This window comes from Schistocerca piceifrons, chromosome X, assembly GCF_021461385.2.
Source record: "Schistocerca piceifrons isolate TAMUIC-IGC-003096 chromosome X, iqSchPice1.1, whole genome shotgun sequence".
Taxonomy (NCBI): Eukaryota; Metazoa; Arthropoda; class Insecta; order Orthoptera; family Acrididae; genus Schistocerca; species Schistocerca piceifrons.
This window is the reverse complement of record NC_060149.1, coordinates 930,745,613-930,761,921: the sequence shown is the minus strand read 5'-3', so window position 1 is coordinate 930,761,921 and position 16,309 is coordinate 930,745,613. Positions and strand designations below refer to the sequence as shown.

At 35.4% G+C, this 16,309-nt stretch overlaps 1 protein-coding gene across 1 annotated transcript in view; it reads right to left on the bottom strand.

Annotated features, from left to right (window-relative positions):
- Positions 1 to 598, bottom strand: part of LOC124721721 (xaa-Pro aminopeptidase 3-like) — a 189,155-nt gene extending 188,557 nt beyond the window's left edge. The window contains exon 1 of the mRNA XM_047246815.1: positions 451 to 598. Coding sequence (XP_047102771.1) covers positions 451 to 499 — 49 coding nt within the window. The 5' untranslated portion in view covers positions 500 to 598. The remainder of the gene's footprint in view (positions 1 to 450) is intronic.
- Between the last annotated feature and the right edge of the window lie 15,711 nt (positions 599 to 16,309).

Sequence of the window (16,309 nt, the reverse complement as noted above, 5' to 3'; positions counted from 1 at the left end):
GAGGACGTACACATAACAGAACTATTTCAAAGCGGTTACAACGTTTTTAGAAGAGGTATGTCTTAATTACTTTAGCACCAGCATGGCTAAAACCGGACTCTATTGTCACATTGTAGCTAACAAATAAAAACTGACAGTTCATCACTTCTCATTTGAAAACAAAGGGTCTCAGCGAAACATTGTCAGATGGATAGTGAAAAGTTGTTCTATGTTTCTTGCGGCTTCGAATTCCCGCGGATTTTGTTGTCATCACGCAACATTTCCTAAATGTGGGGGACAATTTCCTTCTGAAAGGTAATCCATTAAAAAAAGAAATGTAAATCGTGTGACGATCTTTCATCGATGGAAGTCCCAAGCATACATTTTTTTGTTGCTCGCGTAGCACGAGTACCATCTGGCGGCATTCCATTTCATAAATAATGCGCTGAAATACCATACTATGTAACAAACCTGTCTGTGCGATACTGCTTTTCAATAGCCTTAAAACCGAGGACTGCATTTTCCATCACTAAATATAACACTACTATCACATAACAATACTGCACTAAAGCACGTAAAAGCACGCTCATTTCTTTAAACTATCGATATATGGCTCATTTGTTGGTTTTCGTGACGATGTTGGAGTTTCTATTTTTATCGCATTTAAGTACGTTATTCGAGTGCCAAAATATCACATTTCTTTGTATTGTGATCAGTCATAACTAAATTTCGTCTCACGTTTGGGCACCAATATAGCTGGGTAAATTCCTGCAAGTAGCATATCAGTACCACACCAAATTTGTAAAAAGGTCAAGCGGTTGCCTCTTCGAGACAGTTACCTTTATTTTTTTAAAGCGACGAGATGGGCCTGTATAATAAAATGCAGAACCCTAAAATATCGCTTTTGTCACAAGACGGTTGCTTCCGATAGAAAGATAGACCTTGAAGTTACTTGGTTCTTTCAATTTGATATCAGTTATTGATTTTCCTACTCGTGTGGTACAGGAAAGCAGCATTCTGTTAGATAATGTTTTTATAGCTCAAGATAAATTTATTGAAATACAAACTTTTCCTGTTAAGAATGGTCCATCGTATCATGATGCACAGCTAGTTACAGTACATGAAATACCTCCATACAGTAACGCAAGGCAGTTCTCCAAAATAATGCGTTCAATTACAGTTTAACACTTGCAAAGTTAAGGGAAAGCTTGCACCAGTTAGACTGGGATAAAGTGTACAGGGAACCTGATGCTAATTTAAAATGTAACCTATTTCATGATACCTTTGTGAGTATATTTAAAAACAGTTTCCCATAGAAAATAGTGAAATATAATTGTAAGAAACCAACTAAAAGGATAAAAATATCTTGTAAACAGAATCCAGTAACTGCTAAACATCATAAAAACTACTGCACTGTATCAAGAAAAATTCCAGAAGTATGTGTATTGTCTGATATTAGCACTTCCGATGATAAAATTAAAACAATTTAGAATATTGTTAAAAGGGAAACAGGGCAACCAAGACCACAGGAAGGCTGTATTTCTATCAAAATCAATGAATAGTTTGTTAACAAAAAGTCAGAAGTAGAAAATATTTTTAAAAGTCATTTTGTAAGTGTTGTGGAGAAAATAGGATACAGCTATTCATTAGAAAATGCAAGGCTGTGTGTGGAAGTGACAATACCTATGCAATTTCATAAAACTGAAATTCAACCTACCCCTCCTACTGAAATAAGGGAAACAATAAATACACTCAAAAGTAAAAACTCACATGTAATTGATGGCATTCCCAGCAGAGCACTAAAAGCTTGTTCATAAGAGATAAGTAGGATGCTCAGCCACATATGCATACCTCACTGAAACAGTGTATTTTTCCAGATAGACAGAGATATGCTACTCTTAACCCATTGCATGCAAATGGCCTTGCTGCAGTGGTCACATCGGTTCCCGTCAGATCACAGAAATTAAGTGCTGTCAGGCTGGGCTAGAAGTTGAATGGGTGACCATCTGGTCTGCCGAGTGCTGTTGGCAAGCAGTGTGCACTCAGCCCTTGTGAGGCAACTGAGGAGCTACTTGATTGAGAAGTAGTGGCTCTGGTCTCGGAAAGTGGCTTACAGCCGGAACAGCAGTGCACTGATCACATGCCCCTCCATATCTGCATCCAGTGAAGCCTATGGGCTGAGGATGACATGGCGGCCAGTCGGTACCATTGGGCCTTCATGGTCTGTTCACAAGGAGTTTAGTTTTTAACTCATTGCATAAGAAAGAGGATAGGTCCGATGCTAACAACTACTGCTCGGTCTTACATCTGACAGCTTTATCCAAAATTCTTGAAAAAGTAAAAATTCTTGTAAAAATTAAGTACTAATAAAATGTCAACACTGTTTTCAGAAAAGATTTTCAGTAAAAACGGTATATATGCTTTCACTGATCAAATATTAAATGCTCTGAAGAACTGAACATCATGAGTTGTGATCTCTCAAAGGCTTTTGACTGTGTGAATCATGAAATTCATAGATAAGCTTAAGCATTGTGGTATGAGTGGGACAGCACACAAATGGTTTAATTCATATTTAACTGGACGAATGCAGAAGGTTGAAATTAACTCTACAGATAATCTGCAAAAATCAGCAGAGTCCTCTAACTAGGGAGGTATCAAGAATGCTGTCCCACAGGGTTCAGTCTTGGGTCCCTTATTGTTCTTAATATATATTCATGACTTGCCTCTCCTAATTCATGAAGATGCAAAGCCATTCTTTTTTGCTAATGATGAAAGTGTAGTAATCACATAAAGAAATAAAAGAATTAGCTGAGGGAATTGTAAATAATCTCTTTCAGAAAATTATTAAATGTTTCTCCACAAATGATCCTTCACTAAATTTTGAGAAAGCACGGTATATACAGTTCTGTTCAGTAAATGGCATAACACCATTGGTAAATGTAGACTTTGAACAGAAGCCTGTTGGTAAGGCAGAATATTCCAAATTTCTGGGTGTGTGGATCGATGAGAAATTTGAGTTGGAAGAAACACGTTGATGATCTGCTGAAACTGTTAGGTTCAGTTATTTGTGCCTTTAAGGTTATTGCAAATTTGGTGATAAACATGTCAGTAAATTAGCCTACTTTCATTCACTGCTTTCATCTGTCATCATATTTTGGGGTAATTTGACATTTTGAGAAGAAGTATTCGTTGCAGAAAAGTATGTTATCAGAATTACAGCTGGAGCCCACCCGAGATCACCTTGCAGACATTTATTTAACCCTTTCATCCCCGAATTATTATATGTGGTTTACAAAAATATTTGCTTTGACATATGTTATCTAGGATGTATTTGGAAATATAATTTGAAGTTCTCCTAAATTTTCCACCACCGAATTTTGAAAAAAAGTTGCCATATGGTAGGAATTTGATAAAATCATTTACATTGAAGAACTGAATACAAATACAACATATGCTTGTGATAGAAGGGAGACTATCAATGCAACAAGGAGAATATACCTTTATATGGATGACATGACCATTTCTAAATTTTCTTATACAACATCATATAAACATGTCGTCAAGGTAAGTTACAGAATACTTTATTTATTAGTTGGTGTGGAAAGACATAAAGCAATTTTTTTCACTTGTTAGACATAGAAACACTTTACATGTTAAGCATGACACTCAGCTGAATCATTTATGGCAGAGCTTGCAGCGGCCTTTCTGGTGGCTCTGTTGTGGCCAGTGACCAACTTCATCGTATCTGACATCTGCAAAACCCCTGGAGGCTACACACCTCTTCTTTGGAGCTTGTATGTCTTCTGTAGATGGTCTTCCTCTTTTGCAACGAACAACATTTCCTGCCATAGTAAGACCAGAAGCATTATGAGTGTGGAAATCCAGAAGAGAAAGATGAGCTGTTGCACCTCACTGATTCAAGTGACGTCTGTAAAGCAACCATGAATTTACAACCACTTTTTGGAATGGACATTTATACTATAAAGTTCTATGAGAATGTCTGCTAAATCCACTTCTCCCATATGTTCATTATATTCCTTCACAATCAGTGGTCGATGTACCTGAATGGACTGATTATCCTTTTTACTCCACCTCTTGCATTTATCCCGTGGATTTATACCTGCATATGTGGAAACCAGTTGCACAACTTTATTGCCATACCACCTTACTGCTATGATGTTGGATGATTCATCAGTGCTATAATCCAGTGCCCCTCTTCCTTTCCTTTCCAGCTCCTTTTCTCCTGCTACAGGGCTAAGTGACATTCTGTCTGAACAAATAGCCACAACACATAAAATACCTTTCCGTTTGGGAACATCTAAAAGTTCTAAATAGCCGAACCAATTATCAAAAAATATCTTGTAGTTCTTGCCCTCTGGTAAATCTTCACACAGTGTCAGAACAATATCTGCTGAAACTCCTAAACCGTGCTCATCACATGTGCCTTTACCCACATAAATTGCGAAGTCATGTATTAGGCCTGATACTCCAACTCAAATAAACACTTTATATCCTTATTTATGAGGTTTGTTTTTGAGATGCTGAACTAAAGAACTTCTTCTCTTGAAAGGGATCATCTGTTCATCCGTGCTCTGTTTCTCTTGTGGAGGGAGTTGCAACATATTGTTTTGTAAAGAATCTATCAGGGGCTTCATTTTGAATAACTTGTCATGCTTGGGATCACCTTTCGGTTTCTGGTTGTTGTTATTATTTAGATGGAAATATGACCTTAGAGTTCCAAATCTATTCCTACTCATAACATCTGCAATTGGAGGAAAGCGACTCTGTTGTGACCAGTACATTTTATATTGTAGCATTGTAACTGTACTCATAAATAGTAAAAAATCATTATATTATTTCATTGCAAGAAACATCAATGACAACCCCATCTTTGATGTGTGTGTAATGATTTGTTTCAAGGGCAATGGATTCGCATATTTTATCATCAACGAAAATCTGAAAAGAATTCATTGGAGTTAGGTCTTCATCAGATGGTGGTGGAAGTATGTTGTCTTTCCTAATGGTACCTGGCAGAACGAAATCACCTTTCTTCCATGAACAGTTTTTCTTCTTCTTTTTTGCGGGTTGAGGTGCTTCCTTTAGCATAACGTATACATAAACAATCAGTTACGTGCATTTTGAGGTAACACTATGTAATAATTTTTCGTGTTGAAAAGATATATTACTCACCTCACTGGTGGAATGTTGTACACCATTACTTTCTATGTTTGTTGCTTGCAGTTTGTGATGTCATGTTCAATAGTGTAATCCTTCCCTTGCATGTGTATTTCAATATGATTACATTGTGGATATTCTAGGACACTGTCGGGGTCTTGCTGGATAAAGTCAGACTCATTATTTTCTTCATCTGACGAAAAGCTAAACTCTGAAATATCACCATCTAGAATCTGCAGCATCTGTAATATTTCCTTATCAGTTAGACTTTTCTGGGGGAATGCCATTCTCAGAAACCTGTGAAACAGGAAACAGTTTCTGAGGTTATGTAAATGCAAGACATGAATTCCCATAGTTGCCAAATGGCAACAGTCACAATTTATTAAGTGTTTTGAGTATAAATCGTTACAAATGTGTCATTATTTTACAGTTAGTGATACATTGCAGTTTTAACAATATTATGCAAAACTTACCTTATAAATATTCGTGGAGAGAGGAGTACAAAAACGCAACAACTAACAGCATAAAACAGCTGATCGAAACATCAAAATGGCAGCTCATATCAAAGATTACTGTTAAGACACATAGGTGGGCATTCTGCTGCCATCTGTTGCTGATTTCTCAGATTAGACTAGATTAGATTTACTTTCAATCCAATTGATCCGTAGTGAGGAGGTCCTTCAGGATGCAGAACATGTCAGAAAAACAACAATACATGACAATTATTTACAACTCAAACAAATAAGCTAATGTACCATACCACAGGTCCCAAGTGGCATGGTCGTCATTTTTTAATGAACGCTATATGAAAGAATCATTTTACAAATACTAAGGTGCTGAATATAAAATAAAAAGTTTTTTATTTAATTATAAGGTAATAACGTGTACTACAATTACTATAACACTTATTTACAATGAACACATTACTGCACTGAACTGGTGCAGAAGTGAGATTGTACTTACACACACACACACACACACACACACACACACATACACTTATTTACAATGAACACATTATGTGAAATTGTGCAGAAGTTATATTGTACTTATATATACAAATGAATTGGTTCTACTGAGAAATTCATCAATGGAGTAGAAGGAGTTGGCCACCAATAAATCCTTTAGGCTTCTCTTAAACTGAATTTCATTGGTTGTTAAGCTTTTTATGGCTGCTGGCAAGTTATTGAAAATGTGTGTTCCTGAATAATGCACACCTTTTTGTACAGGGCTAAGTGACTTTAAATCCTTGTGAAGATTACTCTTATTTCTAGTATTGATTCCATGAATTGAGCTGTTGATTTAAAAAAGTTATATATTTTTAATGACAAATTTCATTAAGGAATACTATATTGGGAAGCAGTAGTTAGTATCCCTAGTTCCCTAGACAGGCTTCTGCAGGATGTTCTTGAGTTCACACCATATATAACTTTTACTGCACGTTTTTGTGCCCGGAAAACTTTAGCTTGGCTTGATGAATTACCCCAAAAAATAATCCCATATAACATTATGGAATGAAAGTAAGCATAGTATGCCAGCTTTTTCATTTTTATATCCCCTATATCTGACACAATGCGCATTGCAAATACAGATTTGTTAAGATGCTTCAGCAGTTCTATTGTGTGCTCCTCCCAGTTGAATTTGTTATCAAGCTGTAATCCCAACAATTTAACACTGTCCACTTCTTCTATCTGCTTGTCATCGTATGTTAGGCATATACTCGTGGGACACCCCTTACAAGTTCTGAACTGCATGTAGTGTGATTTTTCAAAGTTTAGTGGCAAACAATTGGCTAGGAACCAGTGATGTCCACAAATATTTTATTAGCTAACATTTCTAAGACTAAACTTGATTTGCTATTTATTGCACTGTTTGTATCATCGGCAAACAAAACAAACTTGGCTTCTGGTAATGTTACTGACGAAAGGTCATTGATATACACAAGAAAAGTAAGGGCCCTAAAACGGAACCTTGTGGGACCCCACATGTAATTACTTCCCACTTGGATGATGCCTGATAGCTTGATACACGTCTCTTTCCTAATAACACCCTTTGTTTTCTGCCAGAGACATAAGATTTAAACCGTTTTGCAGCATTTCCTGTTACACTATAATATTCTAATTTACTTAAAAGGATATTGTGATTTACGCAGTCAAATGCCTTTGACAGATCACAAAATATACCAGTTGCCTGCAATTTTTTGTCTAATGAATTAAGCAAATTTTTCACTGTAAGTGTAAGTAGCCTTCTCAATATCAGAACCCTTTAGAAATCCGAACTGTGACTTTGAGAGTATGTTATTTGAGATAAGATGGTTATAAAGCCGCTTGTACATTACTTTATCTAAAATTTTTGAGAATGCAGCCAAAAATGAAATTGGACGGAAATTTGATGCTATTTCTTTATCTCCCTTCTTAAACACTGGCTTAACTTCAGCATATTTCAACCATTCAGGAAATATTCCATTAATAAATGACTGGTTACACAAATAGACTAATATGTTACTTAACTCAGAATCACATTCTTTAATTAACTTTGTTGATATTTCATCATACCCACCTGATGTTTTTGATTTTAAAGATTTTATGATGGATATTATTTCTGCTGGGGTAGTGAGGGTCAAGTTCATATTGTGGAACTTATTGAAATGTCTGGTCAGAGGTATTCCAAAACAGCATCTGCAGAACCTGACAACCCCATCTTGTCAGTAACAGTTATAAAATGTTTGTTAAAAAGTTCTGTAACACTATACACGTCTGTCACCAATGTATCATTTTACTCTTAATGCTATTTGTCTCTCTTCGTGTCTGGTTCTACCGGTCTCCTCCTTCAATATATCCCATATAGTCCTTATTTTGTTACCTGATATGACTATCTTTTCCTTGTAATATATTTGCTTTGATGTCTGTATTACAGTCTTTTATATTTTGCAGTATTTCTTGTAATGTGCTATAGCATCAACATTGGAACTGTTTCAGATTGACAGATACAGTTTTCTTTTTGCTTTACAAGATACCCCTATTCCTTGAGTAATCCATGGTTTCTTTGTAGACTTCGCTCTAACATTGGTAAGTTTTGGGGGAAAACAATGTTCGAATAAGGTAAACACTTTATTAGCAAAAGTGTTATATTTTTCATTCATGCCATGAGCACTGTAAACATCAGTCCAGTGAATGTCTCTGAGGAGTTTCATAAATAATCAATTTTTGGCTTATTGATTACCTTCTTGAGCTCAGATTTAACAGGTTTTATATCCTGTTCAGTATTAAGATTTAACAGAAGGAACTGCATGTCATGGTCTGAGAGGCCTTTGACTATTGGTTTTGTAATATACTTTTGTTCATTGGACTTTTCTATAAAGATATTATCAATGGCTGTTTGTGAGCAATTGGTTACCCTAGTGGGGAACTTTATAGTGGGAATTAAGTTGAATGATAGTGTTACTAACTCAAATAAGTTCTTATTGGGAAAGTCTTTAAGGAAATCTACATTGAAATCGCCAGCAACCACTATTTCTTTGTTTTTGGTTTTTAAATGGACCAGTACAGAGTCACGGTCGTTTATGAACACATTAAAGTTACCTGCAGGTGGTCGATATACACTTAATATTATGAAGGATTTTTTGTGAAACTCTACATCTGTTGCACATGCTTCCATATGCTGTTCTAGGCAAAATTAATGAATGTCTATGTTTTTATTTATGACAGGACCTGATGAATGTAGCAACTCCTCCTTTCCCCATTTCTGATCTACAAAAGTGAGATGCTAACCTAAACCCTGTAACACTTAGAAGTTCCATACCAGTGGTCACATGATGTTCAGAGAGGCAGATTATGTCAGCTGGGTTTGAAGACTCTTAATTCATCTATGCAGATCATTAATTCATTAATTTTATTTCTCAGTCCTCGAGTGTTAAATGTCTGACAGATGGCCAACCAACATTTAAAAACACATGAAAAGAATTTCTGAATGACAACACCTTCTACTCAATTGATGAATTTTTAGATACGAAGTAGTAATATATATATATATATATATATATATATATATATATATATATATATATATATATATATTGTGTAATGAAAACTTATCTTAAACTGACACATTCCACATCATTACAAAATGTCATATCGTGATCTATGGAACAAGTATCAATGTAATGTGATGTAGTAAAATTCTGTGGAAAACTGTGAATCAATTATATCTGCCTGGCCAGAATCTATTCTAGCAATTAACTTATAGCAGATTTTTTCGTTTTGCCGTAGTTTGGTGAAACTGATGTGTATTTGTGAGACCTCTTACTAGTCATTGCAGATATATGACCTATTTTTCGACCTGGGATCGTTTCTCCTAACTGCTATATAGTACACCAATCTATATTATATTTTCAATTTATTGAAGTAAGCAGTGAATAGCGAATCCTCCGCTAACTGTCCTAAAGTGGTATGTACAATGATTATCCTTGCATAGGCCTATTAAAATTCTTCTGTGTTAAAAGACTCCTGAAACTTGAATCTGAGGTATGGCATACACAACAACATATTGAAAAATAAACAGTGCACACTAATGCCGCTTGGCTGCTTCCTGAAGCTCTGTCAACATCTGAATGGAGAATATGGTCAAACCATCAATACCTGAGTTTCCACGTTCCGTATATATTGACAGTACTGAGAATATTTTGAGGTCCATCAGTACTGCTCGTCAATAGTTTAAGGATTAACAATACATCAATACATGCCTTCAGATGGTCAATATACTGAAAGTTTTACAATAATGTTGAACGTTTCAGGGCCCCTTAATCTAAACATAAGCTGTTTATCAAAGTCTCTAATAAAAGTGTAACTCAACACAATTCTGTGTTTTCTTGTTTAATCAGAATCCTTTGCTTTCTTCTTTCAATTTTCACAGATCAAATGCAGCACCACTATAACTGTAAACATGTATGCATTCTGTACTTGGTAATCTTTTTCTGAAAGGAAACACGTGATGGTGATGGTAGGAATGGTTCAGAATCTCCCACAAATATTACCTTTCGAAAACCTAACAGTAAATTTTCGTAAAGGGAACACATCTCCTATCCCATGCTAGTTATTTAGTTAGAATCAATAGCATTGGCCAAAGATTCCATATCACACATGGCCTTGATTTGAATGGCCTTGGGAAAAAGTTCATAGCTCAAAAATAGTCGAAACAATTGTATGTAATTTTCTCATGTCAGATGCAAGTGAAGTTATAAAAAGTATTGTATGACCCTTTATAAAAAAAAAGAGAAGTAGTGATTCTTTGCCATTGCAGCACATTCCTGTAGTAGTCAATACTCAAAACAGCCTTTTTTTATACTGGAGGATAGGGAAAGTTACAGAGTAAATGTACCCTGCAATAATAATTTAGCTCATGTCAAACCTAACGTTAAGAAACCTGTCAGAAGTTCAACAGATTATCTGCATAGCTTAAAAATATAAGAAACATTTTAAATAAAGAAGAACTATTGCTTTCTCTTCGAGAAACAGCTGACATTGATGAAACTATTACTGATGTGCTCTGCCTCACTGAACATCACCTGGAAGCTACAGAAATCAATCAAATACATTTAAATAGTTATAGAATTGTCTCTACTGCAGGACCAACTTAAGGCAGGGTGGGGTGGTAATTTATATGCTCAATATTTTGAGATGACAAACCGTAGATGTAGTCCAGTACTGTATTGACAACATTTTGAATGCTGTGCTGTCAAATTAGTGGTGGAAACTCAGTTCCTCATAATAATTGCAGTTTACAGGACACCCGTGGGAAAATAAAAGTTTCTCTCGCAGCTACGTTTAGTTCTTACAATACTTTATAGGAACAACAGTCAGATTACAGTATGTGGCGATTTTAACACTAATTTTCTTTCAAATAGAAACAGTCATAATCAACTGGAATCATTGTTCTCAACTTGCAACCTTCTCCCGATGGTTTCATTCCCAACAAGACTATATGGGCATGGCAAGACCTTAATTGATAATCTGTTCCCAAATCCCACAAATTACAATTATGTAAAAACACAAGCCATAATAAACAGCCTGCCCAATCACGATGCTCAAATGATAACCTTAAAACTCGCAAGTAGGAAAATAGTAAATGGCCACACCCAGGTAAGGCATATTAGAATAATAAATACGGAATCTACTAACTATTTAGAAACAGTTTACACTGTGAACAATGGGAGGAAGTGTACCAGACACTTACAATGAATGAGAAATTCAATTCATTCCTGGACTTATTTCTCAATCATATTGAAGGTTGCATCTGTCAAAGACAGATTAAAATGAAATCAATATGTTGTGAAAGTAAAGAGTGGATAACAGCTGGCATCAGAATATTATGTGCTAAAAAGAGAGACCTGTATGTAGAAGAAAATGTAGTAAAAACCTAGCAGTGAAACTATATTACAAAAAATACTGTAAAATTTTAACATGTGTAAACAGAAAGACCAAACAAATGCAGTGTGCAGAAAAAAATTAGGTAGTTAAACAATAAAGTAAAAACCACATGGAACATAATAAAAAGTTAGACAAATAGGAACATAAAATCTGAAAAAGCAGGACTCCACAGTCCTCTGGTAGTGTTTCAGGCTCTGTTTTTAATAACGTTTTTCTCACTGTAGCTGAAAGAACAGGGATCCATAATAAGCAGTCTCCCACTGAAGCCACAAAGCTCTTAAGTCACATGCAAATCACACAAAATACAGCATTTCATTTCAAAACCACATTTACTAAAGAAATTGAAAAATAATCATAAAATTACTTAATAGCTCTGGCTCTTGTGGATATGATGCAATATCAAATAGGATTCTAAAATCATGTGCAGACTTTATCAGTCACGTATTATGCTATTTATGTAACAAATCAATGAATAACTCGGATATTCCAGACAGACTGAAACATGCAGTAGTGATGCCAATCCACAAAAGAAGGGCAAGGAATGTACTATCCAATTATCAGCCCATCTCTTTGCTGCCAGTGTTCTTCAAAGGCATTTGAGAGAATAGCTTATGATAGGATTTATGGCCACATGACACAAAATGGCATACGACATCTACACAGTTTGGCTTTCATAAGGGATTCTCCACAGAGAGAGCTGTACTTAAACAGATGAAACTCTTGGTGAATTAAATCTCAGAAGGTATCCAATGGGGACCTTTTGTGACCTTGCTGAGGCTTTCGGCTGTGTAGATCATATCACATTGCAAGAAAAGCTTCCACACTATGGCATCAAAGACAAGCCTTTGATGTGGCAAGATTCTTATCCACACAACAGGAAGCAATGAGTTATCTTAATGGAGGCAGGTGACACAGCGAACACAGACTAAGGAAATGTAAAATATGGAGTCCCCCAGGGCTTGATCATTGGGCCACTGATTTTCCTGATCTGCATTAACGATCTACCAGTTACAATTAATGACGGATGCAGGATACAGCCCTGACAGTCACTAACCAAGAACACAGATAGTTCACAATAAGTAGCCTAGTCTTAAATTTTTCAAAAACTAACATTATACCGTTTCAGACAGTAAAGAAAACACCAAGTTCCAGAAATGGAGATCAACAACAAAAAATTTATGAAACCACATATACAAAATTCCTAGGCATCCAGATAGACAGCCTGCTAAGGCAGACAGAGCAAATGGATCAGCGAGTCAAGAAAAATTTAACACAACATGTTATGCCCTGTTTCTCACCTTGTTAACAGAGAAATATTGCTTTTGTCATGTTTCCATTCTGTACTCTTCTATGAGATTATCTTCTGGGGAAATGGCTGGAAGAGTCTTCCAATTACAAAAACGAACAGCGAGGTTGATATCTGGGGTCTCTAACAGAATATCTTACAGAGCATTCTTTAAGTCTCTCATGATATTTATTGTTGAAATTCAATATATGTACTCACTGATGATGTTTATAGCGAGCAACAATGAATTATTCCAAGAAACTGTGAAATTCACAAGCTTAATACAAGACAGGGGAAAAATTTCCACCAAGACTCTGCAATTCTGACAATGGTCCATAGGGGAGTAGCTGGATCAGGAATAAAATTATATAACAAGCTTCCCATCAGTATAAAAAAGGAAACTGATAACATGCAGGTATTCAAAATGTAACTAAAAACATTCCTCAGAGAACAAACTTATTATAATGTGACTGAATTGCTAGAGTAATAAGGCATCCTTTTGAGTAAAAATAGAGAAAAGAAAATCTTTATTTATGTTGTGAAGACAAAATGGTGTACTTCTAACATACATTATAGTCATAAAATGTAAATGTGTTTATATCATAGGTTAAAATGTGTACTGGCAATTATTCTATACTATTAAGTATTCATTTGAAGTTACTTGCGTGATGAAGATAAAAGTTTTGTATTTTAATTCCAAACATAATTACAAAATGTAAATTTCATTATTTATTTGTGACACTGGGAAAAAATGTGTATTTCCATGCACTCTGCTATTTTAAGCATTCACTTGAACTTAGACCAGTAAAATGCAGGTTATATTACGGGTTTATTCTAAATGATGGACCCATTTTCAAGACTTTATATTTATTCAAGTACAAATCCAAAATGAACAAGCTTTATACAAATGAAAAGAGGAAGTTTCAAAGTTTTTTCATAATGTTTCATATCAATTTCATAAATTTAATAATTTGTAATTAATTAGTTTCATATAATTATTTAATAATTATGTATGTGATAAATATTATCAATGTACAGTTGGCTGCACAGCAAACATTGATGAGGTAGCCAAACTTGTCCCACACACGCGAAAGAATATCTGCTGTTACTGAGTGCACAACAGCAGTGATCCGGTTCCACAGATTGTTCAGAGTGGTTGGCAGAGGCGGGACATAAACAGCTTTCTTCACATAACCTGATAAGAAATAGTCGCAGGGTGTTGCGATCAGGAGATCTATGTGGCAAGAAGTGCAGAGCTAGGTCTTTAAGTCCCCTGTGACAGATCCAGCGCTGCGGAAGGGAGTCATTCAAAAAGCCTCATACATTACGGTGCTAATGTGGCGGAGCTCTATGCTGTTGGAAATGAAGTCCTAGGAATCTTCCATAACTTGAGGTCACAGCCATTTTTTCAACATGTCCAGGTACGTGATTCCCGTTACCATTCTTTCTAAAAAGAAAAATGGTCTATAAACCTTTGTACAGGATATGGCACAGAACACAATAATCTTCAGTGAGTGTCTTGCGTGTTGCAATGGCGAATGCGGATTTTCCAAACCCCATATCCGAACATTGTGTCTGTTGACTTTTCCACTAAGGTGGAATATGGCTTCATCAGTAAAAGTTACACGCTGTAGAAATGCATCATCCTCCATCTTTGATAGCACATAACCACAAAATGCGAGACACTTCTCTTTATCATTGGTGTTGATAGCCTGCACAAGCTGTAATCGGTAGGGCTTGTACAGCAAACGCTATCTCAGAACTTTCCATACAGTTCGTTGGGGTATTCCAAGTTCTCAGCTGGCTCTATTGGTAGACTTACTAGGACTGTGCACAAAACTTTCTTGAATCATGGCACATGCGGTCGGCCCTTGGTACAAAATGCCTGTTGGACTGCATTTGCAACTCACTATTCGCGAATTCAAGAACAGAGAAAACCTTGTGCTCCACAGTCGCCATGTCACTCTCAACTGACAGTGAAACAGAATGACAGCCTATTACCTTACGATCTCTACTGGCCACTTCCGAAACCATCACTACCCACCCACCACTGCCCACCATAAACTTTGAAGCTTCCTTGTTTAATTGGTATAAAGCTTATTCATTTTGGATTTGTACTTGAAAACATACGAATTTTTGAAAATGGCTCCATCATTTAGAATAACACTGTACTGTTCATAATCAATTGTTCATAGAAAATAAGTATTTGTATGATACATAAAATTCTCACATGATTTTGTATTATTCACTTGACTTGACCTATATTACTAGTACACCCTTTGTACAATATGTAATCAACAGGACTAAACAAAAAATCAAATCAAATAAGTTTAATGTCCCATGGATGATTTGCACATTAAATCATAATGATACAAATGAGTCATTTTCTATTCCCATCACAAATTAATTTGTAAATATGAGAACATGCTGACCATTTGCAAGGGTTCTTATTCATTAATTTTTTATTTGCAGATGTGTGTTAGCAAATCCTACCCACCACCTTTTACACATTACAATAACAGACATTCTACTACTGAATAGAAGGGATTGTCAAGGAGAAGCTTTTACAGTTTGCTTTCAAATTTTACTTTCCTTTCAGTCAGATCTTTTATTGATTGGACAAATTATCAAAACGTTTATTTGCAGATTTTTGCATCCCTTTGTGAGCTAAAGACATCCTTAATACAGAGTAGTCATCATATCGATTTCTTCTGGTATTGTAATTATGTGCATTATTTTTCCTTTTGAGCTTCTTTGGATCATTTGAAGCAAACTTCGTTTAGGAATAAAGTAGGGCAGGGAAAAAGCTGGATATTTAAAAAACCAACCCAGTGGGTAAAATCGGATTTTTATGGATATTAGGTTTTTTTGTTGTACTGATGATTAGATAATTCAATTTAAATTCCTATGATTAATTTGTTCGTAACAAAGAAACTAGTTCATTAGTCCATCACTTCTTGACCTAGCAACACTAAATCCATTCAGAGAATCTTCTCCACCTAAGGTTTGTCTTGTCAAAATTAAGTAATGATTTAGGAGAGAAAAGATCCAAGAAATTAGTGAAGATATAGAATTTCTGCATTTAAACTGAACTGTACTTTACAGCCATTACAGTTGTATATAAAGCATTTTTTGACAAGTGTAAATGTTATTTCACTGTCTCCCTTATATTGCAAGAAAAGTAAAAAAAAATATTAATAAAATAAATTCTTGTGACAGTAAATAGTTGCTATCACTAAATATGAAGGTTCCTTTTAATTTGTGTAAAGCTAATTATGTCATATTTTGAATGTTAATTAAATTTCTGAGATTAAATACAGTTGGGTTTTATTGTGCTTTTTATGTGTTTTAATTTTTTTTAAACCACATGAGTTTTTTGGATCAGAGTAAATTACAAAAAAACTGGAATAAGTATACTGTGAAGCAATAGTCAAAGTCCCTGAGT